Source organism: Symphalangus syndactylus, chromosome X, assembly GCF_028878055.3.
Source record: "Symphalangus syndactylus isolate Jambi chromosome X, NHGRI_mSymSyn1-v2.1_pri, whole genome shotgun sequence".
Taxonomy (NCBI): domain Eukaryota; kingdom Metazoa; phylum Chordata; class Mammalia; order Primates; family Hylobatidae; genus Symphalangus; species Symphalangus syndactylus.
Window position 1 is genome coordinate 61,111,568 of NC_072447.2, and position 27,514 is coordinate 61,139,081.

Consider the following 27,514-nt stretch of genomic DNA (forward strand, 5'->3'; position numbering starts at 1 on the left):
GAGCTTGAGACCAGGCTGGGCAACATAGCAAGAACTCGTCTCTACAAATAAAAAATTAGCTGGGCGTGGTGGTGCACACTTGTATTCCCAGCTACTCGGGAAGCTGAGGCAGGAGGATCACTTGAGCCCAGGAGACTGAGGCTGTAGTGAGCGGTGATTGCGCCACTACACTCCAAAGACACAGGGAGGCACTGTATCTATTTAAAAAAACTATAGTCACCATGTTGTAAAATAGATCTCACTTATTCCTGCTATCTAATTGAAATATTGTATCCTTCACCAGCATCTCCCCAACCCCCTTCACCCTCAGCCCCTAGTAACCACCATTCTACTCTCTGCTTCTATGAGTTCAACTTTTTTAGATTCCACACGTAAGTGAGAACACGTGGTATTTGTCTTTCTGTGCCTGGCTTATTTCCTTATCATACTGTCCTCCAGTTTCATTATATAATTTCCTTTGGTTATGTATCTAGTAATGAGATTGCTGGATCATATGGTAATTCTATTTAAAATTTTTTTTGTGTGTGAGATAGGATATTGCCCTCTCCCCCAGGCTGGAGTGCAGTGGCACAATCAATTGCAGCTCACTATAGCCTCCACCTCTTGGGGTCAAGTGATCCTCTTGCCACAGCCTCCCAAGTAACTGGGATTACAGGCGTGTGCCACCACAACCAGCTAATATTTGTATTTTTTGTAGAGACAGGGTCTTGCTATGTTGCCCAGGCTGGTCTCTACCTCCTGGGCTCAAGTGATACTCCCTCCTTGGTCTCCCAGAGTCCTGGGATTACAGGTGTGAGCTACTGTGCCTGGCCTATTTTTAATTTTTTGAGGTGCATCCTGGTCTATTATGTTGGGAGACTCGGAGTCCTATTTAAGTCTTTTATTTTAGCAGGCAGTCACTCTATTTAGGTTTATCATGTAGGTTTTGGCCTAGTTTTTCTGCTGTGTTTCTAATGGCGGTTTAGTCTTCAGAGCCTTTGTGGTGTTATTTTTGTCTGTTTGGTCTATCTGGTACCTCTGAGGCTCCCACTTGTCTCTGCTGGTGCTGCCTGAGGGAGCAGGGGAAATTTCTACAGGCCAGGTCTCCACATCTTTCTTTCTTTTTCTTTCTTTCTGGCCAGATCTCCACGTCTTTCCTTCTTTCTTTCTTTCTTTTCTTTCTTTCTTTTCTTTCTTTTCTTTCTTTCCTTCCTTCCTTCCTTCCTTCTTTCCTTCCTTCCTTCCTTCCTTCCTTCCTTCCTTCCTTCCTTCCTTCCTTCTTTCTCTCTCTCTCTCTCTCTCTCTCTTTCTTTCTTTCTTTCTTTCTTTCTTTCTTTCTTTCTTTCTTTCTTTCTTTCTTTCTTTGTTTTCTCAGAGCCTCACTGTCACCTAGGATGAAGGAGAGTGGCGTGATAATGGCTCACTGCAGGCTCGACCTACTGGGCTCAAGTGATCCTCCTGCCTCAGCCTCTCGAGTAGCTGGGATCACAGGCATGTGACGTCACGCCTGGCTAATTTTTAATTTTTGGTAGAGACGAGGTCTCCTCATGTTGCCCAGGCTGGTCTCGAACTCCTGGGCTCAAGCAATACTCCTGCCTTAGCCTCCCAAAGTGGTAGGATTACAGGAGGGAGCCACCGCGCCCGGCCTCCGGGTGTTTCTTGATGGTGGGGCGATGTGATGAGATCCCCCTACCAGTGCCTTCTGGCTGCCCATGTGTCTCTGCAGGGAAGTGGAATCCCAGGCCTGCAAAGCCAGTGGGGCTTCCTGGGCCAGGATGCTTGTTGTAGCTGGGTCCCCTTGCTGGTTCTGCCTGTTCGCCCCGGTGCCTCTGAGCAGGAGAGGGATTTTCTGAGTCTGGTCACCTGCTGTGGTTATATCATTTCTGCCAGTTTCAGCTACTAGTCCCAGGCCTCCTGTTGGGAGAAGGGAGTCTCGGGTCTTCAAGGCACCTAAGGTAAGGGATTGTCCAGGCCTGGCCTCTTGCTATGGCTGTGTCTTTTTGATGCAATACAGGTTGTCTCTGTCCGCCTGGGCAGGGTGGGGTCGGGGGGAGGTCCCTTGTTGGGGAGGCTTATCCCTGGCCCTGTGGAGAAGGACAGCACTTTTCATGACCACTTATTGTTAGTGGGTTCCCGATCCACCCCCTCACTGTTGGTGTTGGGTTTACCTCATGTTATCAGAGGGACTTCCCTTTCATCTAGGGGAGGAACTAGCCTATTGGGGCTGGGCTACCTTCCATGGCTTGGATCAGGGTCAGGAAATGCTGGGCTTGAGTTGCCTTCTTCTGGTGGGTGGGGGGGACATAAGATGCCCTGTAGTAGTGCTGTTTCTCCAGTCTTGGAATCCTAAATGAGTTCACTTTCTTTTTCTTTTCTTTTTTTTTTTTGAGATGGAGTTTCGCTCTAGTTGCCCAGGCTGGAGTGCAATGGCACGACCTTGGCTTACCGCAACCTCCACTTCCCAGATTCAAGCAATTCTCCTGCCTCAGCCTCCCGAGTAGCTGGGACTACAGGCATGCGCCACTATTTCTGGCTAATTTTGTATTTTTAGTAGAGATGGGGTTTCTCCATGTTGGTCAGGCTGATCTCAAATTCCCAACCTTAGGTGATCCGCCTGCCTCAGCCTCCCAAAGTGCTGGGGTTACAGGCGTGAGCCACTGTACCTGGCCAAGGAGTTCAGTTTCTTCTTACCGCCATTCATAGTTTCCCTTTCGTTGTCTCGTACTATTTCCAGGGTTGATAGTTGTGCTCAGCAGGAAGGAGCAGGGAGAAATAGACATATGTTACCTTGTCCAGACTGGAAATCTCTATTTTTTAACCACCAATGCCTCTCAGGTCTGACCTTAAATCCTCTGTTAACTATTCCATCAACAGTGACTACTCTTTTTTTTTAGACAGAGTCTCACTCTGTTGCCCAGGCTGGAGTGCACCGGCGTGATCTCAGCTCACTGCGAGCTCCGCCTCCTGGATTCACGCCATTCTCCTGCCTCAGCCTCCCCAGTAGCTAGGACTACAGGGGCTCACCACCACGCCCGGCTAATTTTATTTTATTTTATTTTTTTTGTATTTTTAGTAGAGAAGGGGTTTCACTGTGTTAGCCAGGATGGTCTTGATCTCCTGACCTTGTGATCTGCCCACCTCGGCCTCCCAAACTGCTGGGATTACAGGCATGAGCCACCGCGACTGGCTTTTTTTTTTTTTTTTTAAGATGGAGTTTCGCTCTTGTCCCCCAGGCTGGAGTGCAGTGGCATGATCTCAGCTCACTGTAACCTCTGCCTCTCAGGTTCAAGCCATTCTCCTGCCTCAGCCTCCTGAGTAGCTGAGATTACAGGCATGTGTTACCATGCCAAGCTAATTTTTGTATTTTTAGTAGAGATGCAGTTTTACCATGTTGGCCAGGCTGATCTCAAACTCCTGACCTCAAGTGATCCACCTGCTTCAGCCTCCCGAAGTGCTAGGCAGGCTTGAGCCACCACACCTGGCCTCTTTTTTTTTTTTTTTTTTTTTTTTTGGAGTTGGAGTCTCGCTCTGTCGCCAGGCTGGAGTGCAGTGGCATGATCTCAGCTTACTGCAAGCTCCACCTCCCGGGTTCACGCCATTCTCCTGCCTCAGCCTCCCAAGTAGCTGGGACTACAGGCGCCCGCCACCACACCCGGCTAATTTTTTTTTGTATTTTTAGTAGAGACAGGTTTTCACCGTGTTAGCCAGGATGGCCTCGATCTCCTGACCTTGTGATCCACCTGCCTCGGCCTCCCAAAGTGCTGGGATTACAGGCGTGAGCCACCGCGCCCAGCCTCTTTTTTTTTTTTTTTTTTTAAGAGACAGGGTCTTGCTATGTTGGCCAGGGTAATCTGAAACTCATGGCCTCAAGCAATTCTCCTGCCTTGGCCTCTGAAAGTGCTGGGATTACGGGTGTGAGCCACCATATCCAGCCTACAATGCTACTGTTGTCTGTCCTTGAATATGGGCTTCTGTCAACAATTCACCCTCAATGCCCATCTTTCATACATCTTTAACTCTGGCCTCTATTAGCTCTTATCATTCATGGTCCTCTGGTCTACAATACAAAATCATGTCTCTCTCAGCTTGATGTGATTTAGGAAAAACCAAAAGTACTTTTCCTACTCCTTTTTTTTTGTAACAGGTTCTCTCTGTCACCCAGGCTGGAGTGCAGTGGTGCCATCAGGGCTCAGTGCAGCCTCAACATCCCAGCTGCCAGCTCAAGTGATCCTCCTACCTCAGCTTCCTGAGCAGCTGGGAGTACAGGCACCCAGCTAATATTTTTTTTTTTTTTTTTTTTGATGGAGTCTCGCTCTGTCACCAGGCTGGAGTGCAGTGGCGCAATCTTGGCTCACTGCAACCCCCAACTCCCTGGTTCAAGGGATTCTCCTGCCTCAGCCTCCCGGTAGCTGGGATTACAGGCACGTGCCACCATGCCCAGCTAATTTTTTTTTTTTGAGACAGTGTTTCACTTTTTTGCCCAGGCTGCAGTGAAGTGGCATGATCTCGGCTCACTGCAACCTCCAGCCCCCAAGTTCAAGCAATTCTCCTGCCTCAGCCTCCCAAGTAACTGGGATTACAGGCACGTGCCACTGCACCTGGCTAATTTTTGTATTTTAGTAGAGACGGGATTTCACTGTGTTAACCAGGATGGTCTCGATCTCTTGACCTTGTGATCTGCCCGCCTCGGCCTCCCAAAGTGCTAGGATTACAGGCGTGAGCCACCACGCCCAGCCGCTAATTTTTTTTAAGAAATGGTACATTAAGGCTGGGCGTGGTGGCTCACACCTGTAATCCCAGCACTTTGGGAGGCCAAGGCAGGGGGATCACGAGTTCAGGAGATTGAGACCATCCTGGCTAACACGGTGAAACCCTGTCTCTACTAAAAATACAAAAAAATTTAGCGGGGCATGGTGGCGGGAACCTGTAGTCCCACCTGCTGGGGAGGCTGAGGCAGGAGAATGGCGTGAACCTGGGAGGCGGAGCTTGCAGTGAGCTGAGATTGCGCCACTGCACTCCAGCCTGGGTGACAGAGAAAGACTCCGTCTCAAAAAAAAAAAAAAAAAAAAAGAAATGGTACATTAGTCTGTTCTTGCACTGCTCTAAAGAAATACCTGGGGTCATGTGCAGTGGCTTATGCCTGTAATCCCAGCACTTTGGGAGGCCGAGGCGGGCAGATCACGAGGTCAAGAGATCGAGACCATCCTGGTCAACATGGTAAAACCCCGTCTCTACCAAAAATTAGCCAGGCATGGTGGAGCACACCTGTAGTCCCAGCTACTCGGGAGGCTGAGGCAGGAGAATCACTTGAACCTGGGAGGCGGAGGTTGCAGTGAGCTGAGATCGCACCACTGCACCCCAGCCTGGCAACAGGGCGAGATTCCATCTCAAAAAAAAAAAAAAAAGGCTGGGAGCGGTGGCTCACACTGTAATCCCAGCACTTTGGGAGGCCAAGGCGGGTGGATCACGAGGTCAGGAGATGGAGACCATCCTGGCTAACACAGTGAAACCCCGTCTCTACTAAAAAAAATACAAAGAAATTAGCTGGGCGTGGTGGCAGGCACCTGTACTCCCAGCTACTCGGGAGGCTGAGGCAGGAGAATGGTGTGAACCAGGGAGGCGGAGCTTGCAGTGAGCCAAGATCGTGCCACTGCACTCCAGCCTGGGTGACAGAGCGAGAGACTCCGTCTAAAAATAAAAAATAAAAATAAAAATAAAGAAATACCTGAGACTGGGCAAAGAAAAGAGGTTTAATTGGCTCATGGTTCCACAGGCTATACAGGAAGCATGGTGCTGGCATCTGCTCAGCTTCTGAGGAGGCCTCAGGAAAATTACAATCATGACAGAAGGTGAAGAGGAAGCAGGCACGACTTACATGGCTGCAGCGGAAGAGAGAGGGGGAGGTGCTACATACTTTTAAATAACCAGATCTTTTGATAATTCACTCACTCACTATCGCGAGAACAGCACCAAGAGGATGATGTTAAACCACTCATGAAGGAACACCCCTATGATCCAATCACCTCCCACCAGGCCCCACCTCCAATTTTGGGGATTATAATTCAACATGAGATTTGGGAGAGGACACAGATCCAAACCATATCAGATGGGGGTCTCACTATGTTGCCCAGGCTGGTCTCAAACTCCTGGCCTCAAGTGATCCTCCTGTTTCAGCTTCCCAAAGTGCTGGGATTACAGGAGTCAGCCACTGTGACTGGTCTGCTTTTCCTACACTCTACTCTCACTCAGCACTTCTGATACCAGATGTATGGAGGTTCCCCGGTGCCCCCCGCCCCCCAGCAAATTTCTGGCACATTCTCCAGCAAACACCAGTTCGGTGTCCTCTAATTCAATTCCATTCCAACATTACCTACCTAGAAGTCAGACCCCCTAGAGTTATAGTAGGCAGCTAGCTAGTTAGGCATGAGCAGGGCAGGAGAGGGCTTTCCTCCCACACCTATGACCAGCAATGTCAGGTGGCCATCAGGTGATGGTCTCAGTACCACAAGACCTCCCCCAACTTCAGATGCCAATGGCAAGCACAGGTTGTGACCTATGCTTCTGCTTCTTCTTCTTCTTCTTTTTTTTTTTTTTGATGGAGTCTCTCTCTGTTTCTCAGACTGGAGTGCAGTGGTGCTATCTTGGCTCACTGCAGCCTCCACCTCCCAGGTTCAAGCGATCCTCCTGCCTCAGCCTCCTGAGTAGCTGGGACTACAGGCATGAGCCACCTCACCTGGCTGATTTTTGTATTTTTAGTAGAGATGGAGTTTCACCCTGTTGGCCTGGCTGGTCTTGACTTCTGATCTAAAGTGATCTATCTACCTCAGCCTCCCAAAGTGCTGGGATTACAGGTGTGAGCCACCATGCCCGGCCCCAGGCTAGTCTTGAACTCCTGGGCTCAAGCAATCCTCCCACCTCGACCTCACAAAGTGTTTAGATTATAGGCATGAGCCACCGCCGATGGTGCTTTGGTTTTTTATGGAGGCTTCATTACCTAGACATGATTGGTTAAACCATTGGCCATTGGTGATTAAGTCAATCTTCAGCCACTCTCCCCTCCCAGGAGGTTGGGAGTGGGGCTCAAAGTCCCAACTCCCTATTTAGTTGCTCAGCCCCCAACCTGAAGCTATCTAGAGGCCCCCAGCCACCAGTCATTTCATTAACAAGCAAAAGACACTCTTATCATTCCGGATATTCCAAGGGTTTTTGGAGCCATTTGTCCGGAAACTGGGACAAAACCAAATATATATTCCACAATATCACTCAGCTCCATCACCATCAATGGCATGTTATTGAGGCTGGGTGCGGTGCCTCACCCCTGTAATCCTGGCACTTTGGGAGGCCAATATGGGAGGATCGCTTGAGCCCAGGAGTTTGAGACAAGCCTGGGCAACGTGGCAAAACTCTGTCTCTACAAAAATTAGCTGGGGTGTGGTGACTTGCGCCTGTAGTAGCAGCTACTCAGGAGGCTGAGATGGCAGGATCACCTGAGCCTGGGAGGTCAAGGCCGCAGTGAGCTGTGGTCATGCCACTGCACTCCAGCCTGGGCGACAGAGTGAAACCCTGTCTCAAAAAAAATGTCATTTTGTCTAGAATTGTGCCATCAGATAAGGCCGAAATAGCCACATGGTTATTGAGCACTTGAGTTTAATGAGGCCAGGTGCAGTGGTCATGCCTGTAATTTCAGCATTTTGGGAGGCTGAAGCAGAAGGATTGTTTGAGCCCAGGAGATCGAGGCTGCAGTGAGCTATGATTGTACCACTGTCCTCCAGCCTGGGTGACAGAGCAACACCCTGTTTCAAAACAAAACAAAACAAAACAAAACAAAACAAAAACTAGGAGGCTAATCAGATTGAGGAACTGAATATTTAAATTTATTCATTTTAGTTAATTTAACATTTAAATTAGATACACACCCACTATGTACCCACAAAAGTAAAAAATAAAAAAAATTAACACACACACAATAAAATAGATAATTCAATTATTGGAAAACTTTTAAAGTATATTTAGAATGACTTGTGAATTTGTTGTTGTTTGTTTGTTTATTTATTTCTAGAGACAGGATCTTTCTTTGTTGCCCAGGCTGGAGTATGGTGGCACAATCATAGCTCACTGCAGCCTGGAACCTCTGGCCATAAGCCATCTCCTCTCCTCAGCCTCCTGAGTAGCTGGGACCACAGGGGAGCACCACGATGACTAGATAATTTTGTTTAGTTTTTGTAGAGACAGGGTCTCACTGTGTTGTCCAGGCTAGTCTGGAACTCCTGGCCTTAAGCGATCCTCCCTCCATGGCCTCCCAAAGTACTGGGATTACAGGCATAAGCCACTGTGCCTGGCCACTGGTGAATATTTTTGTTTTTGTTTTTTGAGACAGAGTTTTGCTCTTGTTGCCAGGCCAGAGTACAATGGCGTGATCTTGGCTCACTGCAACCTCCACCTCCCGGGTTTAAGCGATTCTCCTGCCTTAACCTCCCAGGCACACGCCACTGCACCCGGCTAATTTTTTGTATTTTTAGTAGACACGGGGTTTCTCCATGTTGGCCAGGCTGGTCTCAAACTCCTGACCTCAGGTGATCCACCCGCCTCGGCCTTCCAAAATGCTGGCGTGTGCCACCACGCCAGGAATGTTAACCTATGTTTTCAACTAAATTTTGTGAAATCTAGGTACAAATCAAGTATTTCTGATGAAAATTTAGCTTTCAAAATTGAGATGTGCTGTCAATGTAAAATACACATCTGATTTCAGTCTTACTACCACAAAAAGAATGCCAAATATCTAGGTAATTTTAAAAATTTATTACCTGTTCAAATAAGAATGTTTGGTTAATGTAGTTCAAACAAAGTATGTTATTAAAGTTAATTTAACTTATTTCTTTTCCTTTTTGTGTCATCTGTCTGCAACCTCTCATGTTACATCTCCTCCCCGTCTTCCACTTGGGTTGGAAATTGAGGCTGCTGTTCTGTGTCAAAGTGATTTAGTCTCTCAGGCATTAAGATGCTTCATTCTTAATGATGTAATTTGAACCGCAAAATTATTTCGCCTAGTGACAAGGATGTTCGCATTTCATTGGCCATGGAGACTAAAGCCTGCCTCCCATACAGAGCCATTGGCTAGCTGAGCCATCTCTCCAAAGCAACCTCGGGCTGTGCCCCCACCCACTTCAACTACCTCCAGCTGTGCTATTTACCTGCACCCCCGTCAGGCTGTGTCCGTCCTGCCCCTTCCTTGCACTGGACAATGGGGACTTCTGCTGATTTACAGATCAGGCAGCCTCATATTGACCTGGGAGACCAGAGCCTGTTTCTTATATTCAGCCATTAGCTAACTGCGCCTTCTGTCCACAGCTTCTCAAGCTAGGCTTTGGCTGCCTCACTTCACATGGCAATGGGGTTAGTTACTACCTAGTAACAGTTTACCATGACTGCCATAGGCTGAAGAGACTAAAGCCCATCTTCTCGTGCATTCATTGGCTAACTATTTATAGCAACTCAGGTCCCTTTCACCCTGCACATAGCAACAGGGGCTTCTCCCTAGAGCAGGCTGCTACTTCATCCCATTGGCCACCAGAAACCAGATCCCACCTCCCCGATGCAGCCACTGGTCAGCTGCATCATCTATCTACAACTCCCCAGATTTGGTCTAGACAAGAAATCTCAAACTGCTGGTTTCTATGAACTCTGCTGCCACCACTGCTCATCTGGCTGGACCTCGAATTTGGTCATCTGTTATCTAATCCACCGTCAATAATTCCCTTGTCAAAATCTAAAATCTGGGCCCCTGTTAACATTTTCACCACTTCTGGACCAACTTTAAACCCCATCTTTTTTTTTTTTTTTTTTGAGACAGTCTCGCTCTATCGCCCAGGCTGGTGTGCAGTGGCGCGATCTCGGCTCACTGCAATCTCTGCCTCCCAGGTTCAAGCGATTCTCCTGTCTCAGCTTCCCGAGTAGCTGAGATTACAGGCGTGAGCCACCACAGCCAGCTAATTTTTGTATTTTTGGTAGAGACAGGGTTTCACCGTGTTGGCCAGGCTGCCCGCCTCGGCCTCCCAAAGTGCTGGGATTGCAGGCGTGAGCCACCACGCCCGGCTCCCCAGCAGTATTTAGTCTGATCTCAATCTAGTACTCTGATAACTCTTCCACCATCAATGCCTTTCTGGTATAGCTTAGCATTCAGCCTTTAACTATTCCCCCAGCAATGCTCCACTGACCTGGAGCCTGAATCAGGCCTATTCATTTTTCCACCGTCAATGCATACTAGGACTGATCTCAAACTTCACCTCTGTGAACTCTTCCAACATTAATGACCTTGATAAAAGACTACCAAGGTCACATCCATAGTCCCGAAAGAAATGGGTTTATTAACCTGCTGCGGCAAGGAAGACCACACCCCACAGGAACTGTGGGGATGTCTCACCTAAGATAACTTGTTCCAGTTTGCCCAGGACTTTCCTGCTTTTAGTACTGAGTGCCCTTGTCCCAGTAAACCCTATTCCTGGGCAAACAGGGTTGGTTGATCACCTTAGTGTCAATGAACAAAGGAAGAAATGGGATTAGTATAGGATATAGGAGCAGAGTTTAGGTAAAGTTTAAATGAAGCAGTGCTTTGACAAGCCCAAAGCAAAGGAGGTTGGTATGGAAAAGGATTAACATTAGGTTCAGACTGTGAAGCAGACCTAGGGTCCTTTTTCTTTAGAAACACAAAAGAAGCTGGGCGCAGTGGCTCACGCCTGTAATCCCAGCACTTTGCGAGGCTAAGGCAATTGGATCACCTGAGGTTAGCAGTTTGAGATCAGCCTGGCCAACATGATGAAAACCTGTCTCTACTAAAAATACAAAAATTAGCTGAGTGTGGTGGCACATGCTTGTAATCCCAGCTATTTGGGAGGCTGAGGCAGGAGAATCACATGAACCTGGGAGGTGGAGGTCACACTGAGTCGAGATCACACACTGCACTCCAGCCTGGGCAACAGAGCGAGACTCTGTCTCAAAAAAAAAAAAAAAAAAAAAAAACACAAAAGATAGGCTGCGTGCAGTGGCTCAGGCCTGTAATCCTAGCACTTGAGGTGGGTGAATCCCTTGAGCCCAAGAGTTCAAGACCAGCCTGGGCAACATAGTAATATCTTGTCTTTACAAAAAATGAACAAAGGTAGCTGGGCATTGTGGCGTGTGCCTGTAGTCTGTTAGCTACTTGGGAGGCTGAGGTGGGAGGATCACTTGAGCCTAGGAGGTTGAGGCTGCAGTGAGCTGTGATCATGCCACTGCACTTCAGCCTGGGTGACAGAGTGAGATCCTATCTCAGAAAAAAAAGAAAAGAGAAAAAGAAAAGAAAAAAATAAACACTAAACATAGATGTGAAGTTTTGGCTTCAGATACCCATTATCTGAAGCTCTGCACCTGGGTCAGAAATCAAGGCTGTTTCTCTGTGTCAGAGTAACTTAGATCCTCCAGGGAAGAGTAGGAGGTTTTATTCTTATTGATATTATTTCAAACAGGAAAATTTCCGATAGTCTATGATTTTAGAGAACAAGGTTTCTCTGCAGGGCTAGTAAGGTGAGGGAGGCATTTGCCTTATGTGAAAAATGTAAGGGGGTACTAAAAAAACTCAGTAATCAAGATCAATACCGTTTGATTGATTGATTGATTGAGACAGTGTCTCGCTCTGTCCCTCAGGCTGCAGTGCAGTGGTGCGATCATGGCTCACTGCAGTCTGGACCTCCCAGGCTCAAGACATTCTCCCACCTCCTCACCTCCTGAGTAGCTGCGACTACAGGTGCGCGTCACCATGTGCAACTAATTTTGTTTATTTTTTGCAGAGACGAGGTCTCACTATGTTGCCCAGGCTGGTCTCAAGTGATCTGCCCACCTCGGCCTTCCCCCAAATTCTGGGATTACAGGCGTGGACTATCGCGCCCAGCCAAGATCAATAACATTTTTTGTTTGTTTGAGATGGAGTCTCCCTCTTTCACCCAGGCTGGAGTGTAGTGACATGATCTCGGCTAACTGCAACCTCCACCACCCGGGTTCAAGCTATTCTCCTGTCTCAGACTCCTGAGTCGCTGGGACTACAGGAACGCACCACTATGCCTGATTAATTTTTGTATTTTACTAATACAAGAGACGGAGTTTCACCATGTTAGCCAGGTTGGTCTCAAACTCCTGACCTCAGGTGATCCACCCACTTGGCCTCCCAAACTATTGGGATTACAGGTGTGAGCCACGGCGCCAGGCCCCCTCCCCTCCCCTCCCCTCTCCTCTCCTTTCCTTTCTTTTTTAGACTGGGTATCACTCTGTTGACCAGGGCGGAGTGCTGTGGTGCGATCTCTGCTCACTTGCAACCACTGCCTCCCAGGTTCAAGCCATCTTCCCACCTCAGCGTCCTGAGTAGCTGAGACTACAGATGCACACCACCACACCAGTTAAGTTTTGTATTTTTGGTAGAGAAGGGTTTTGCCATTTTGCTGAGGCTGGTCCTGAACTCCTGACCTCAAGTGATCCTCCTGCACCCCCTTCCCAAAGTGTTGGGATTACAGGCATAAGTCGCAGCACCTGGCCGCGCCTGGCCGTTTTCTAAGCATTTTTCTTTTTTTGAAATAAATTGAAATGGGGTCTCACTCTGTCACCCAGGCTGGAGTGCAGTGGTGCAATCATAACTACTGCAGCCTCTAACTCCTGGGCTGAAGCGATCCTCCCACTTCAGCCTCTTGAGTAGCTAGGACTACAGGTGTGTGCCACCACACCCGGCTAATTTTTGTATTTTTAGTAGAGACGAGTTTCATCATGTTGCCCAGGCTAGTCTCGAACTCTGGATCTCAACTGATCCGCCCACCTCAGCCTCCCAAAGTGCTGGGATTAGAGGTATGAACATTGGTTGTCCATCTCAAAGGCTATTATTATTATTCCTAACTACTATCATTGTAGTGGGGCAAGGAGGGTAACAGAGATGGGGGAATTCAAGTCTTCTCCATGGTAACTGCAGCACATCGAGAGATTGTACACCCTGACTCCTTTCCCCTCTTCTCCAGTGGTATCGCCCACGACGGGCACCTGTGTTAACCTGATTTCTCCCCCTCTTCCCAGTGGTATCTCCAAGGGGGGGATTGTACCACCCTGACTTCTTCCCCCTCTTTCCCAGTGGTGTCTCCCTTGAACATCAGAACACGCCCCCCTCCTCCCTGGGTAGGAGGCGCACCTCTGCTTCTTTAAACTTTGCCCAAACTTATAGAACCGAGTTCCAAAGACCAGCTTCTCCCAGAATATTGCCCTTAGAGGGATTCTACCCGTGAACGCCCTGTCGCCCCCGCCTTCTGTGGAACAGCCCACTGTACGGAATGGTTGCTAAGATGGCGGCTCCCATGAGACACGACATAGCGCAGCCATATTCCTCGCCTGACAACGCCACTCATGGACCAAGTCTCCGCCGATCCGTAACAGCGCTGTCTTCAGTGAGTAGACTACAACCTCTCAGTCCTAATGATAGTGTGCAAAATCAACAGCCTTAGAAGGTGCAGTGTCAGGGGTGAGGACAGGAAACGGAAATCCCCCTCAGAGGCCGTTTAAGTCTTCTTGGCGCGCGACGCTAAATGCAGTGCCCGAGGTTTTATGGCGTGGTAGTCGCTCAGGTGATTTTGAGGCTTTGTTGGCTTCGGGGGATGATGCATTGGCAGTTGTGGTGTCAATTGGTGGGGAAATAAAGAACCTAATGAATGGGAATCTATGAGTGTCAGGGATGAGGGCCTCTGGGGTACTCAGGCTTTAGATTCCCTGCTGTGTCTTGATGTCCAGTCTTAATAGTGTGCGCTTTAGGTTTTTCCTTTATCGATATTCCCAGAGGTTTGCTAATTTTATTAGCCTTTCCAAAAAAACAACTTTTGACCTTGTTGCTCCTCTGATCACAGATCTCTTCTGATGTACCTTCGTTTTCTATTTCTTTAATTTCTGCTCTTATCTGTACTGTTTTCTCTAACTTCTTAAATTGGATGTTAATTCATTAATGCTCAGCCTTTCTTTGTTAAAAAAAAATTTTAAGAGCATGCGTTTTTCCTTAAGAATCTCTTTAGCTGCAATCAAGAATATTTTGTATACACCATCTTTTCTTTTTTTTTTTTTTGACGGAGTCTCTCTCTGTCGCCCAGGCTGGAGGGCAGTGGCGTGATCTCAGCTCACTGCAACCTCCGCCTCCCAGTTTCCAGCGATTCTTGTGCCTCGGCCTCCCGAGTCGCTGGGATTACTGGCGCGCGCCACCACGCTCAGCTAATTTTTATATTTTTAGTGGAGATGGGGGGGGTCTCTCCATGTTTCCCAGGCTGGTCTCGAACTCCTGTATTCAAACGATCCATTCGCCTCGGCCTCCCAAAGTGCTGGGATTACAGGCGTGAGCCACTGCCCCAGGCCGACTATTTTATATTAGTCAAATTTTTTTTCTTTTTGTAATCGTATAGGCCCACCTCCTTAAAATGTTTATTCTGGCAGGGCGCGGTGGCTTACCCCTGTAATCCCAGCACTTTGGAAGGCCGAGGAAGGCGATCGGTTGAGTCCAGGAGTCGAGACCAGCCTGGGCAACGCTGGGAGAACCCCATCTGTACAAAAAAAAAAAAAAGAAAGAAAGAAAGTAAGAAAAATTAGCTGGGCGTGGTGGAGCGTTCCTGTAGTCCCAGCTACTCTGGACGCTGAGGGGAGGATCGCCTGATTCCAAAAGCCGTGATTGCACCGCTGCACTCCAGCCTGGGTGACAGAGGGAGACTTTGTCTCAAAAAAAAAAAAAAGTTATACTTACACTTACGTATTTTATATAGTTTTTGCTATCATTATTTATGCAATTTTGTTTCCATTGCCTCATTGTTATTATAGAGAGAAACTATCTGCTTTTGGCCAGGCGCAGCGGCTCATGCCTGTAATCCCGGCACTTTGGGAGGCCGAGGCGGGCGGATCACGAGGTCTGGAGTCTGAGATCAGCCTGACCAACATGGTGAAACCCCATCTCTACTAAAGATACAAATATTAGCCGGGCGTGGTGGTGCACGCCTGTAATTCCAGCTACTCGGGAGGCTGAGGCAGCAGAATCGCAGAATCGCTTGAGCCCAGGCAGAGGTCTCAGTGAGTCGAGATGGCGCCACTGCACTCCAGCCTGGGCGGCAGAGTGAGACTCCGTCTCAAAAAAAAAAAAAAAAAAAGAAACTATCTGCTTTTATAATTTTACCTTGTATCCGGCCACTTATATTATATTATACCCTATTAATTTTAGTAGTCTTTTAGCAGTCTGGTAGGTTTTCTATGTATAAAATCATCTTACTGGATAGAAAGCTAGATTTTCATTTTCATTTCTTCCCAATGTTCATGTTCACCCTATTATTTTCTTTTTTCTTTCTGCCTTTTTTTTCTTTTTCTTTTTCTTTTTGTTTTGTTTTGTTTTGTTTTTGGGGTGGAGCCTTGCTCTGTCGCCCAGGCTGAAGTGCAGTGGCACGATCTTGGATCACTGCAGTCTCTGCCTCCCGAGTTCAAGCAATTTTCCTGCCTCAGCCTCCCGAGTAGCTGGGATTACAGGTGTGTGCCACCATGTCCAGCTAATTTTTGTGTTTTTAGTAGACACGGGGTTTCACCATGGTCTCGAACTCCTGACCTGCTGACCTCCCTCGGCCTACCAAAGTGCTGGGATTACAGGCGTGAGCCACCTCGTCCGGCCTCTTTTTTTTTCTTTAATAGAAACAAAGTGTCACTCTGTCGCCTAGTCTGGAGTGTAGTGGAGTGATCTCAACTCACTGCAACTCTGTGTGTGTGTTTTTTTTTGAGACGGAGTCTCACTCTGTCGCCCAGGCTGGAGTGCAGTGGCGCAATCTCAGCTCAGTGCAAGCTCCGCCTCCCGGGTTCACGCCATTCTCCTGCCTCAGCCTCCTGAGTAGCTGGGACTACAGGTGCTGGCCACCGCGCCTGGCTAATTTTTTGTATTTTTAGTAGAGATGGGGTTTCACTGTGGTCTCGATCTCCTGACTTCGTGATCCGCCTGCCTCAGCCTCCCAAAGTGCTGGGATTACAGGCTTGAGCCACCACGCCCGGCCTGTTTTTTAAGGATACTGGGTTTTGCCATGTTGTCCAGGTTAGTTTTGAACACCTGGGCTCAAGGGATCCTCTTGCCTCGGCCTCCCAAAGTGTTGGGATTAAAGCTGTGAGCCACTGCACCTGGCCTGATTATTTTCTTTTCTCTCTTCTCTTTCTTTCTTTCTTTCTTTCTTTCTTTCTTTCTTTCTTTCTTTCTTTCTTTCTTTCTTCTCTTTTAGAGACAAAGTCTTGCTCTGTCACCCAGGCTGGAGTGCAGTGGCACCATCAGAGGTCACTGCAGCCTCCACCTCTCAGGCTTAAGCTATCCTTCTGCTTCAGCTTCCTTAGTAGCTGGCACTACAGGTGTGGACCACCACACTTGGATTATTTTATTTCTTGTAAAGACAGCGTCTCACTTTGTTGCCAAGGCTGGTTTCGAACTCCTGGACTCAAGCAACCCTCCTGTCTTGGCCTCCCAAAGTTCTGAGATTACAGGCATGAGCCACTGTGCCCAGCCCACTCTATTTCATCTTCTCTTGTGTGAGCTAGAGCCCACAAAATAATTTTGGGTTATAGCAGACAGTACTAATTTTACGGCAATAGCTTCATCATTTTACTTTTTAGCATGGTGTTTCAGGGTTATGTTTCATAATTGATTTTTGTGGCATTTAAGTGATTTACTTTTTCCCTGATTTTAGTTTGAGCTTATATTAGTAATGGCTGCTGAATTGCATTGGATGCTTTTTTGGTGTAAGTTAACAGCAGAGTGTTTCCCCCTGTAATTTGTTGATGTAATACATAACATTAGGCCGGGTGCAGTGGCTCACACCTGTAATCCCAGTACTTTGGGAGGCCGAGGTGGGAGGATCACTTGAGGTCAGGAGTTCGAGACCAGCCTGACCAACATAGTGAAAACCCGTCTCTACTAAAAATACAAACATTAGCTGGGCATGGTGGCGGGCACCTATAATCCCAGCCACTAGGGAGGCTGAGGCAGGAGAATCGCTTGAACCTGGGAGGCGGAGGTTGCTGTGAGCCGAGATCGCGCACCATTCCACAGCAGCCTGGGCGACAAGAGCAAAACTCCAACTCAAAAAAAAAAAAAAAAAGAAAGAAAGAAAAATATACATAACATTATTAAGATTGAACCTTTTTTTTCTGGAAAGAAGAGGATAAAAGCTTCCCAGTAAAAGAATTTAAGAGGGATATTTCATCTAAGAGTGGAAAAAAACAAAAGATGGCAGAAGAAAGGACTGGCCGATTTCCTTTCATTTAGATTATCAGCTTTCCAGGTTTCCTGCCCTCACAGTCACCCACCAGGTCCCCTTGAACCTGCCCATCACCTGCCCACCCCATGGGCCTTAAAAACCCTTAAGCACTGCCCCAGTTCTACTTCTCCTAAACCCAGATCTGCTTTGAACTTGAACTGAGGTGTAGGCTGGCTGAGTAGCGAGTGAAGCACCTGGTAGAGCCACTCAAGAAGGGACCCCAAGCTCATTAATTTGGCCCCAAATTTGATCATTTTGTAATCCACCTTGACTCATGCTCTGGGGATGCTGAACATTGTGGCATGAATGTGGGATGACACTGATGATACAGATACTGTCCTTTTAGGATTTCTTGGTGTCTCTGTGGAGCCATTGAGCCTCACCCCTTACTGGAGGCTGCAGGACCCTCTACACACAGACATCTGTCCAGCATGGAAGGTGGGCTGAAGCCCAGGGTGAACATGCCAGCTAATGGGACATCACCCCAGAGATTCCCTGCCCTGATTCCGGGAGAACCTGGCAGATCTTTTGAGGTAAGGAGGAGGATCCTATTTTTTTCTATATGTTCTTTATTTATTTATTTTTACTTAAATTTATATTTTGAGATAATTGTAGATTCAAATGCAATGTACCATTTACCTAGTTTTTGTCCCCAGTAGTAACATCTCGTAATACCGAGGATATTGACATGCAGAACATTTCAATCCCCGCAAGGATCCCCCATGTTGTCATTAAATAGACGCAACCACTTCACTTCCTCCATCACTCCCCTCTTAACCCTGGGGCACCACTAATCTGTTCTCCAATACTATAATTTTTTCATTTCAAGAATATTGTGGCTGGACGTGGTGGCTCACGCCTGTCACCTGTAATCCCAGCACTTTGGGAGGCCGAGGCGGGTGGATCACTTGTGGCCAGGAGTTTGAGACCAGCCTGGCCAACATAGTGAAACCCTGTTTGTACTAAAAATACAAAAATTAACCAGGTGTTGTGGCGCGCACCTGTACTCCCAGCTACTCGGGAGGTTGAGGCTGGAAAATCGCTTGAACCTGGAGGTGGAGGTTGCAGTAAGCTAAGATCACACCAGTGCACTCTGCCTGGGTGACAGAGTGAGACCCTGTCTCAAAAAAAATATATGTTTTATTTGCCGGGCATGGCGGCTCATGCCTGTAATCCCAGCTCTTAGGGAGGCAGAAGTGGGAGGATAGTTTGAGCCTAGGAGTTTGAGACCTGCCTGGGCAATATAGTGAGATTCTGTTCTCCACAAAAAGGAAAAAAAAAGGACAAAAAAGAGAGACTGTTGTATTAATCGGATTGTACAGTATGTACCTTTTGGGACTGGCTTTCGTCATTCAGCAAAATTCTGTGGAGATATCAATAGCTAACAGTATATCAATAGTTCATTCCTTTTTTTTTTTTTTTTTTGAGACAGAGTCTCACCCTGTCACCCAGGCTGGAGTACAATGGCGCCATCTTGGCTCACTGCAACCTCTGCTTCCCGGGTTCAAGCTATTTGCCTGCCTCAGCCTCCGGAGTAGCTGGCATTACAGGTGCGCGCCAGCACACCTGGCTAATTTTTTGTATCTTTAGTAGAGACGGAGTTTTACCATGTTGGTCAGGCTGGTCTCGAACTCCTGACCTCGTGATCCACCTGCCTCAGCCTCCCAAAGTGCTGGGATTACAGGCGTGAGCCACCGTGCCCTGCCCATTCCTTTTATTGCTGATACTTTTCCATGGCATGGATGTACCAAACAGTGTAACCATTCACTGGTTGAAAGACATCTTGATTGTTTCTAGTTGTTGGATATTATGAATAAAGATGTTTCTAGTTGTTGGATATTATGAATAAAGATCCTATAATAGTTTGTGTAAGGTTTTTATAGAGGTGTGATATTGTGAAATATATAATTGGTCTTTCCTGGCAAACAACTCCTAATATCCTCGGAATCTCTAAAGTACTAAAGTGTCTTTTTGTACGCTAATGAGTTGACTGATGCCTGGCAGTCCCTAGGCAGCTTCCGAATGGGGCTGGTCATCAGAAAGACTAAGGTAGGTTTAGAGGGTTGGGACCCTCCAACCACCTGGGAGAGGAGAGGGTGCTGACAGTCAAGTCGATCCACAAGGGCAAATGATTTAATCAATCATGCCTACATAATGAAGCCCCCCTAAAACCCCAAAAGGATAAAGTTTGGAGAGCTTCTGGGTAGCCGAACACATGGGGGTTCCTGGAGGGTGGTGCACCCAGAGAGGGCATGAAGACTCCAGGCCCCTTCCCACATGCCTTGCCCTATGTATCTCTTTATTTGGCTGTGATTTATTTGTATTCTTTTTTTTTTTTTTTTTTTTTGAGATGGAGTTTCGCTCTTGTTGCACAGGCTGGAGTGCAATGGCGTGATCTTGGCTCACTGCAACCTCCACCTCCCGGATTCAAGTGATTCTCCTGCCTCAGCCTCCCGAGTAGCTGGGATCACAGGCATATGCCACCACGCCCAGCTAATTTTGTATTTTTAGTAGAGATGAGGTTTTTCCATGTGGGTCAGGCTGGTCTCAAACTCCCGACCTCAGGTGATCCACCCGCCTTGGCCTCCAAAAGTGCTGGGATTACTGGTGTGAGCCACCACGCCCGACCTGAATTTGTATTCTTTAAAATATCCTTTATTGGTGGGAGAGGCTGGAGAATTGCTTGAGTCCAGGAATTCACGACCAGTCGGGGCAACAAAGTGAGACCTCATTACTACAAAAAATAAAGCTCAGGTGGGGCACGGTGGCTCATGCCTGTAATCCCAGCACTTTGGGAGGCCGAGGTGGGAGGATCGCTTGAGGTCAGGAGTTTGAGACCAGCCTGACCAACATGATAAAACCTCATCTCTACTAAAAATACAAAATTTAGCTGGGTATGGTGGCGGGCACCTGTAATCCCAGCTACTCGGGAGGCTGAGGCAGAAGAATCACTTGAACCTGTGAGGCGGAGGTTGCAGTGAGCCGAGGTTGCACCACTGCACTCCAGCCTGGGCAAAAGAGCGAGACTGTCTTAAAAAAAAATCCTTTATAATAAACCAGTAAACATAGTTTTGTGTTTCCTGTTGAGGGTGAGTGGCCACTGTCTGGGCCGGTGGCTCATAGGTAAAAGAATTTACCACGACAGTTGTAGGTAAAGAAAGGCAGATTTATTAGAGAAAGTAGGAAAATACATTGCAAGAGAGCAACAGGTAGAATCAGCAAAGGAGGAACTGACTTCGAGGAAACGAAGGCTTGCTGGAGATTTTACAGGATGGTTCTTGGGCTGTTTGATAACGCCAAAGTAGCAGGGAGCTAACTTGCATTCTTCTGTCAGCCAAGGTGTTTGATGATGAATTGGAGTGTTTGATGATAAGCAGGAAGTTTGTGAGTTATGTACATTATTTGCTCAAGAGGACTATATGTCCTGGGCCATAAAGAAAGACAGACCCATAACTTAAACTTATCTGCGTCTTCTTTTTGTTTATATGTCCTGGAGCAACTCCTTTTCCCTAATTAGGACTCCACATTTCCCTGAGTTTTTTTTTTTTTTTTATTATACTTTAGGTTTTAGGGTACATGTGCACAACGTGCAGGTTTGTTACATATGTATCCATGTGCCATGTTGATTTCCTGCACCCATTAACTCGTCATTTAGCATTAGGTATATCTCCTAATGCTGTCCCTCCCCCCTCCCCCAACCCCACAACAGTCCCCGGAGTGTGATGTTCCCCTTCCTGTGTCCATGAGATCTCATTGTTCAATTCCCACCTATGAATGAGAACATGCGGTGTTTGGTTTTTTGTCCTTGCGATAGTTTACTGAGAATGATGTTTTCCAGTTTCATCCATGTCCCAGGGTCTCTCTGTCGCCCAGGCTGGAGTGCAGTGACAGCTTACTGCAGCCTCAGCCTCCTGGGTTCAAGTGATCCTTCCAAGTAGCTAGGACCATAGTTGTGTGTCACCACGCCCGGCTAATTAAAAAATTTTTTTTTTTTTTTTTTACAGATGAGGTGTCACTTTGTTTCCCAGGCTGGTCTTGAGCTCCTGGCCTCAATCAATCCTCTCTCCTTAGCCTCCCAAAGTGCTGGCATTACAGGCATGAGCCACTACTCCCAGCCTTTCCTTGAGTTCTATGAGCCACTCTAGCAAATTAATTGAACCCTAGGAGGGGATTGTGGGAAGCTTGACTTGTAGCTGGTCAGTAAGAAGCTCTGGAGTCTGAAGTGGGGGTAGTCTTCAGAACTGAGCCCTCAACCTGTGGGACCTGATGCTATGTCCTGGCAGATAGTGTCAGAATGGAATTGAATTGGAGGACACCCAGCTGTTGTCTACTGCAGAATTGACCTCTTGCTTGATGTGTGAGGAAAATCCCTCACTCATTTGTTGTCACAGCATGTTATGAGAGTCTAGTAGGAGAAACTGTGTTTGTATTTCTACTCCTACACAGCGGGGTAAATGCACGCGAGGACAATTGTGGGATTGTATGCCAAGTGCATATAGAACAGAATTAATAGACAATCTTTTTTTTTTTTTGAGACAGAGTCTCACTCTATCGCCCAGGCTGGAGTGCAGTGACATGATCTTGGCTCACTGCAACCTCTGCCTCCCTGGCCCAAGCGATTCTCATGCCTTAGCCTCCCGAGTAGCTGGGATTACAGGTGCCCAACACCACACTCTGCTAATTTTTTGTATTTTTAGTAGAGACAGGGTTTCACCATGTTGGCCAGACTGGTCTCCAACTCCTGACCTCAGGTGATCCACCCGCCTTGGCCTCCCAAAATGCTAGGATTACAGGCGTGAGCCACCATGCCCAGCAATCTTTTTTTTTTTTTTTTTTTTTTTTTTTTGTGAGATGGAGTCTCGATCTGTCACCCAGGCTGGAGTGGAGTGCAGTGGTGCAATCTCGGCTCACTGCCACCCCTGCCTCCCAGGTTCAAGCAATTCTTCTGCCTCAGCCTCCCAAGTAGCTGGGATTACAGGCACCAGCCACCATGCCCGGCTAATTTCTTTGTATTTTTAGTAGACACGGGGTTTCACCATGTTGGCCAGGTTGGTCTCAAGCTCCTGACCTCAGGTGATCCGCCTGCCTCAGCCTCCCAAAGTTCTGGGATTACAGGCATGAGCCCTGAGCCCGGCTGACAATCTTTTTTTTTTTTTTTTTTTTTTTTTTTTAGACAGAGTCTTGCTCTGTCACCCAGGCTGGGGTGCAGTGGCGTGATCTTGGCTCACTGCAACCTCTGCCTCCTGGGTTCAAGTAATTCTCCTGCCTCAGCCTCCCGAGTAGCTGGGATTACAGGTGTGCGCCACCATGCCCGGCTAATTTTTGTATTTTTAGTAGAGACAGGGTTTCACCACGTTGGCCAGGCTGGCCTTGAACTCCTGACTCGTGATCCACCCACCTCGGCCTCCCAAAGTGCTGGGATTATAGGCGTGAGCCACCGTGCCTGGCCGACAATCATTTTTAATACAGTTTTAGAGGTACAGAAAAGTTAAGATAGTACCTATAATTCCATATGCTGTCACCGCCTCAACCCCCCCCACAGCTGGGGCAGTTTTCCCTGTTATTCACATCTTGCATTAGTGTGGTACATTTGTAAAAATTAATGAACCGATAGTGATATATTACTATTAATTATAGCCTACAGTTTACAGTAAGGCTCACTGCTTTGTGTTGTACATAGGGGTTTTGGCAAATAGATCATGACATATATCCACCAGTGCAGCTTCATACAGTTTCATTCCGTTTCACCTGTGCTTCAGCGATTCATCCTGCCTTTCCTCTGCCCGAACCGCTATCTCATTTTTTACTGTCTTTGTAGTTTTGCCTTTCTTTTTTTGACACAGTACCTCACTCTGTTGCCCAGGCTGGAGTGCCGTGGTGTGGCTGCTCACTGCAGCCTCCACCTCCCAGGCTCAGGTGATCCTCCCATCTCAGCCTCCTGGGTAGTTAGGACCACAGGCACATGCCACCATGTCTGGCTAATTTTCAGTATTTTTTATAGAGACACGGTTTTACCATGTTGCCCAGTGTGGTCTTGAACTCCTGGGCTCAAGTAATTTGCCCACCTCAGCCTCCCAAAGCGCTGAGATTTACAGGTGTGAGCTATTATGTCAGGTCTAGTTTTGCCTTTTCTAAAATGTCATGTAGTTGGAATTATGTAGTATGTAGTCTTTTCAAACTGGCTTCTTTCACTTAGCAATTTGTATTTAAGGTTCCTCCATGTTTTTTTGTGGTTTGATAGTTCCATGAATTGGAAGTACCACAGTTTGCTTATTCCTTCACCTACCGAAGGGCACTTTCATTGTTTGTAGGTTTTAGCAATGATGAAAAAAGCGACTATGAACATTCATGTGCAGATTTTTGTGTGAACATGTTTTGAACTCAATTGGCTAAATAACTAGGAGCATAATTGCTATGTCATATAAGCTTTATAAACTTTATAAGAAACTGCCCAGGCAGGGCGCGATGGCTCACACCTATAATCCCAGCACTTTGGGAGGCTGAGGCGGGTGGATCACCTGAGGTCAGGAGTTCGAGACCAGCCTGGCCAACATGGTGAAACCCCGTCTCTACTACAAATACAAAAAATTAGCTGGGTGTGGTGGCAGGTATCTGTAATCCCAGCTACTTGAGAGGCTGAGGCAGGCGAATGGCTTGAACCTGAGAGGCAGAGGTTGCAGTGAGCCACGATCGCGTCATTGTACTCCAAGTAGGGCAACAAGAGTGAAACTCCGTCTCAAAAAAAAAAAAAAAAAAAAAAAAAGGCCGGGCGCGGTGGCTCACGCTTGTAATCCCAGCACTTTGGGAGGCCGAGGCGGGCGGATCACGAGGTCAGGAGATCGAGACCACGATGAAACCCCCGTCTCTACTAAAAATACAAAAAATCAGCCGGGCGTGGTGGCAGGCGCCTGTAGTCCCAGCTACTCGGAGAGGCTGAGGCAGGAGAATGGCGTGAACCCGGGAGGCGGAGCTTGCAGTGAGCCGAGATCGCGCCACTGCACTCCAGCCCGGGCGACAGAGCGAGACTCCGTCTCAAAAAAATAAATAAATAAAAATAATAATAAAAAAAAAAGAGAAACTGCCCAACTGTCTTCCCAAGTTTTTCATCATTTTGCATTCCCACCAGCAATGAATATTACTGTTACTCCACATCTTCACCAATGAAGCCACCACTGCAAAATTGTAACTGAGACAGTGAAACAGATCTAATCTAATCAACCCCATCTTTCTTCAAACCTCCGAGCTGTCCTTGTTCATTCCTGAGCACAGGCTGAACTAACTTAGGGAGGAACTTAGTTTATAGTTTAAAACAAAGACCGTAACAGGCTTTTCCCAAGGCAAATCCCCTGCTTGCCTGGGGACTAGATTGCCTTTGTAGGAATAACAAATTAGCCACCAGACTAGAAATTATGGTTTAGGAGTCATGCAGCCGGAGACTACAAGATTCTGACCCTCTCTAAACTGCTCCTAAGATCAGTGCTTGAGATATTTTGCAGACCCTGGACCTGATGGATCAGCTGGCAACACCCAGATCGATAAACTGGCTCATCTGATCTTGTGGCCCCCACCCAGGAACTGACTCAGCACAAGAAGACAGCTTCGATTCCCTACGGATTCATCTTTGACCTGACCAATCAGCACTCCTGGCTTACACTGGCTCTCCCCTACCCCCCACCCCACCAAATTATCCTTTAAAAACTCTGATCCCCAAATGCTCGGGGAGACTGATTTGAGTATTAATACAACTCCGGGTCTTTGTGAATTACTCTGTGTGAATTACTCTTTCTCTATTGCAATTTCTCTATCTTAATAAATCTGCTCTGTCTGGGCAACAGGCAAGGTGAACCCATTGGGTGGTTACACCAGCATTTGGTATTGTCAGCTTTTTAATTAATTAATTATTTTGAGACAGTGCAGTGGTATGATCACAGCTCGCTGTAGCCTCAACCTCTCCGGGTTCAGGTGATCCTCCCACCTCAACCTCCCAAGAGTAGCTGGGACTACAAGCATGTACCATCACGCCTGGCTAATTTTTGTATTTTTAGTAGAGACAGAGTTTCACCATGTTGCCCAGGCTGGTCTTGAACTCCTGGCCTCAAATGATCCTCCCACCTCAGCCTCCCAAAGTGCTAGGATTACAGGTGTGAGCCACCGTGCCCAGCCTTTTTTTTTAAAAAAAAAAAATTCTAATAGGTGTGTGGTCCTATCTCCTTGTTTTAATTTGCAATTCTCTAGTGACATGATGTTGAGGACCTTTTTATATGCTTATTTACCATCTGAATGTCTTTGATGAGGTTATCTTTTCAGATCTTTTGCCCACTTTTTAATTGAGTAGTTTGTTTTCTTCTTGTTGAGTTTAATAGTTCTTTGTATGTTTTGGATACTGTAACCTCCCAATGGGTTCCCCTTGCCCGCCGCCTAGACAGAGCTGATTTATCAAGACAGGGGAACTGCACTAGAGAAAGAGTAATTCACGCAGAGCCAGCTGTATGGGAGACTGGAATGTTTATTATTACTCAAATCAGTCTCCCTGAAAAGTTGGGGATCAGAGTTTTTAAGGATAATTTGGCGGGTAGGGGCCAGTGAGTTAGAAGCGCTGATTGGTCAGGTCATGGATCAAATCATAGGAGTTGAAGCTGTCCTCTTGTGCTGAGTCAGTGCCTGGGTGGGGGCCACAAGACCAGATGAGCCAGTTTATGGATCTGGGTGGTGCCAACTGATCAATTAAGTGCAGAGTCTGCAAAATATCTCAAGCACTAATCTTAGGTTTTACAATTGTGATGTTATTCCCAGGAACAATTTGGCTAGAGTCAGAATCTTGTAGCCTCTAGTTGCATGACTCCTAAATCATTATTTCTAATCTTGTGGCTAATTTCTTAGTCCTACAAAGGCAGTCTAGTCCCCAGGCAGGAAGGGGCTTTGTTTTGGGAAAGGGCTGTTATCCTCTTTGTTTCAACGTTAAACTATAAGCCAAGTTCCTCTCACGCTGGGCGCGGTGGCTCATGCCTGTAATCCCAGCATTTAGGCCGACGCAGGCAGATCACCTGAGGTCAGAAGTTTGAGACCAGCCTGGCCAACATGGTGAAACCTCATCTCTACAAAAATATAAAAATTAGCCGGGCGTGGTGGTCTGCACCTGTAATCCCAGCTACTTGGGAGGCTGAGGCAGGAGAATCGCTTGAACCCAGGAAGCGGAGGTAGCAGTGAGCCGAGATCGTGCCACTGCACTCCAGCCTGGGCGACAGTGCCAGACTCTGTCTCAAAAAACAAAACTAAGTTCCTCTCAAAGTTAGTTTGGTCTGTGCCCAGGAATGAACAAGGATAGTTTGGAGGTTAGAAGCAAGATGGAGTTGGTTTAGGTTGGATCTCTTTCGCTGTAATAATTTTCTCATTATAATTTTACACCGGTGGTTTCAATACAAGTCCTTTATGAGATAAGTGTTTTGCAAATATTTTCTCCCAGTCTGTAGCTTGTCTATTCTGTCATCAGCGTCTTTCACAGAAGAGAAATTTCTAATTTTAATAATTTACACCGTACTGGTTTTTTTTCTTTCACAGGTCGTACTTTTGGTGTTGTATTCATATACATATATATTTTTATAGAGATGGGGTCTCACTAGGTTGCCCAGGCTGGTCTTGAACTCCTGGGCTCAAGCGATCCACCCACTTCAGCCTCCCAAAGTGCTGTGATTACAGGCATGAGCCACTGCACTTGGCTGGTATTGTATTTAAAAACTCATCACCAAACCCAAGGTTACTTGGATTTTCTTGTTATAGAAATTTTATAGTTTTTCATTTTACATAGAGGTCTATAATCCATTTTGAGTTAATTTTTTTTTTTTTTTTGAGACAGGGTCTGCACTCCAGCCTTTGTCACCCAGGCTGGAGTGCAGTGGTGCGATCTTGGCTCACTGCAACCTCTGCCACCTGGGTTCAAGCAATTCTGCCTCAGCCCCTGGAGCAGATGGGACTACAGATGCACACCACCACAGCCGACTAATTTTTGTATTTTTAGTAGAGATGGGGTTTCACCATATTGGCCAGGTTGGTATTGAACTCCTGATCTCAAGTGATCCACTGCCTTGGCCTCCCAGTTTTGAGTTAATTTTTGTGAAACATATAAGGACTGTGTCTAGATTCTTTTTTTTTTTTTTTGCATATGGATGTCCAGTTGTTCCAGCACCATTTGTTGAAAAGACTTATTTCTTCACCGAATTTCTTTTGCTCCT

General features: G+C 47.0%; 2 protein-coding genes across 3 annotated transcripts in view; both read left to right on the top strand.

Moving 5' to 3' along the window:
- LOC129475042 (zinc finger protein 674-like) overlaps positions 1-27,514 on the top strand; it is a 981,285-nt gene that overhangs the window by 909,484 nt on the left and 44,287 nt on the right.
- Positions 13,543-27,514, top strand: part of LOC129475056 (zinc finger protein 157-like) — a 47,300-nt gene continuing 33,328 nt past the window's right edge. For both annotated transcript variants that reach the window (XM_063634482.1, XM_063634483.1), the window contains exons 1-2: positions 13,543-13,604; positions 17,632-17,818. In XM_063634482.1, the coding sequence (XP_063490552.1) occupies positions 17,717-17,818 (102 nt within the window). In that variant the 5' untranslated portion in view covers positions 13,543-13,604; positions 17,632-17,716. The remainder of the gene's footprint in view (positions 13,605-17,631; positions 17,819-27,514) is intronic.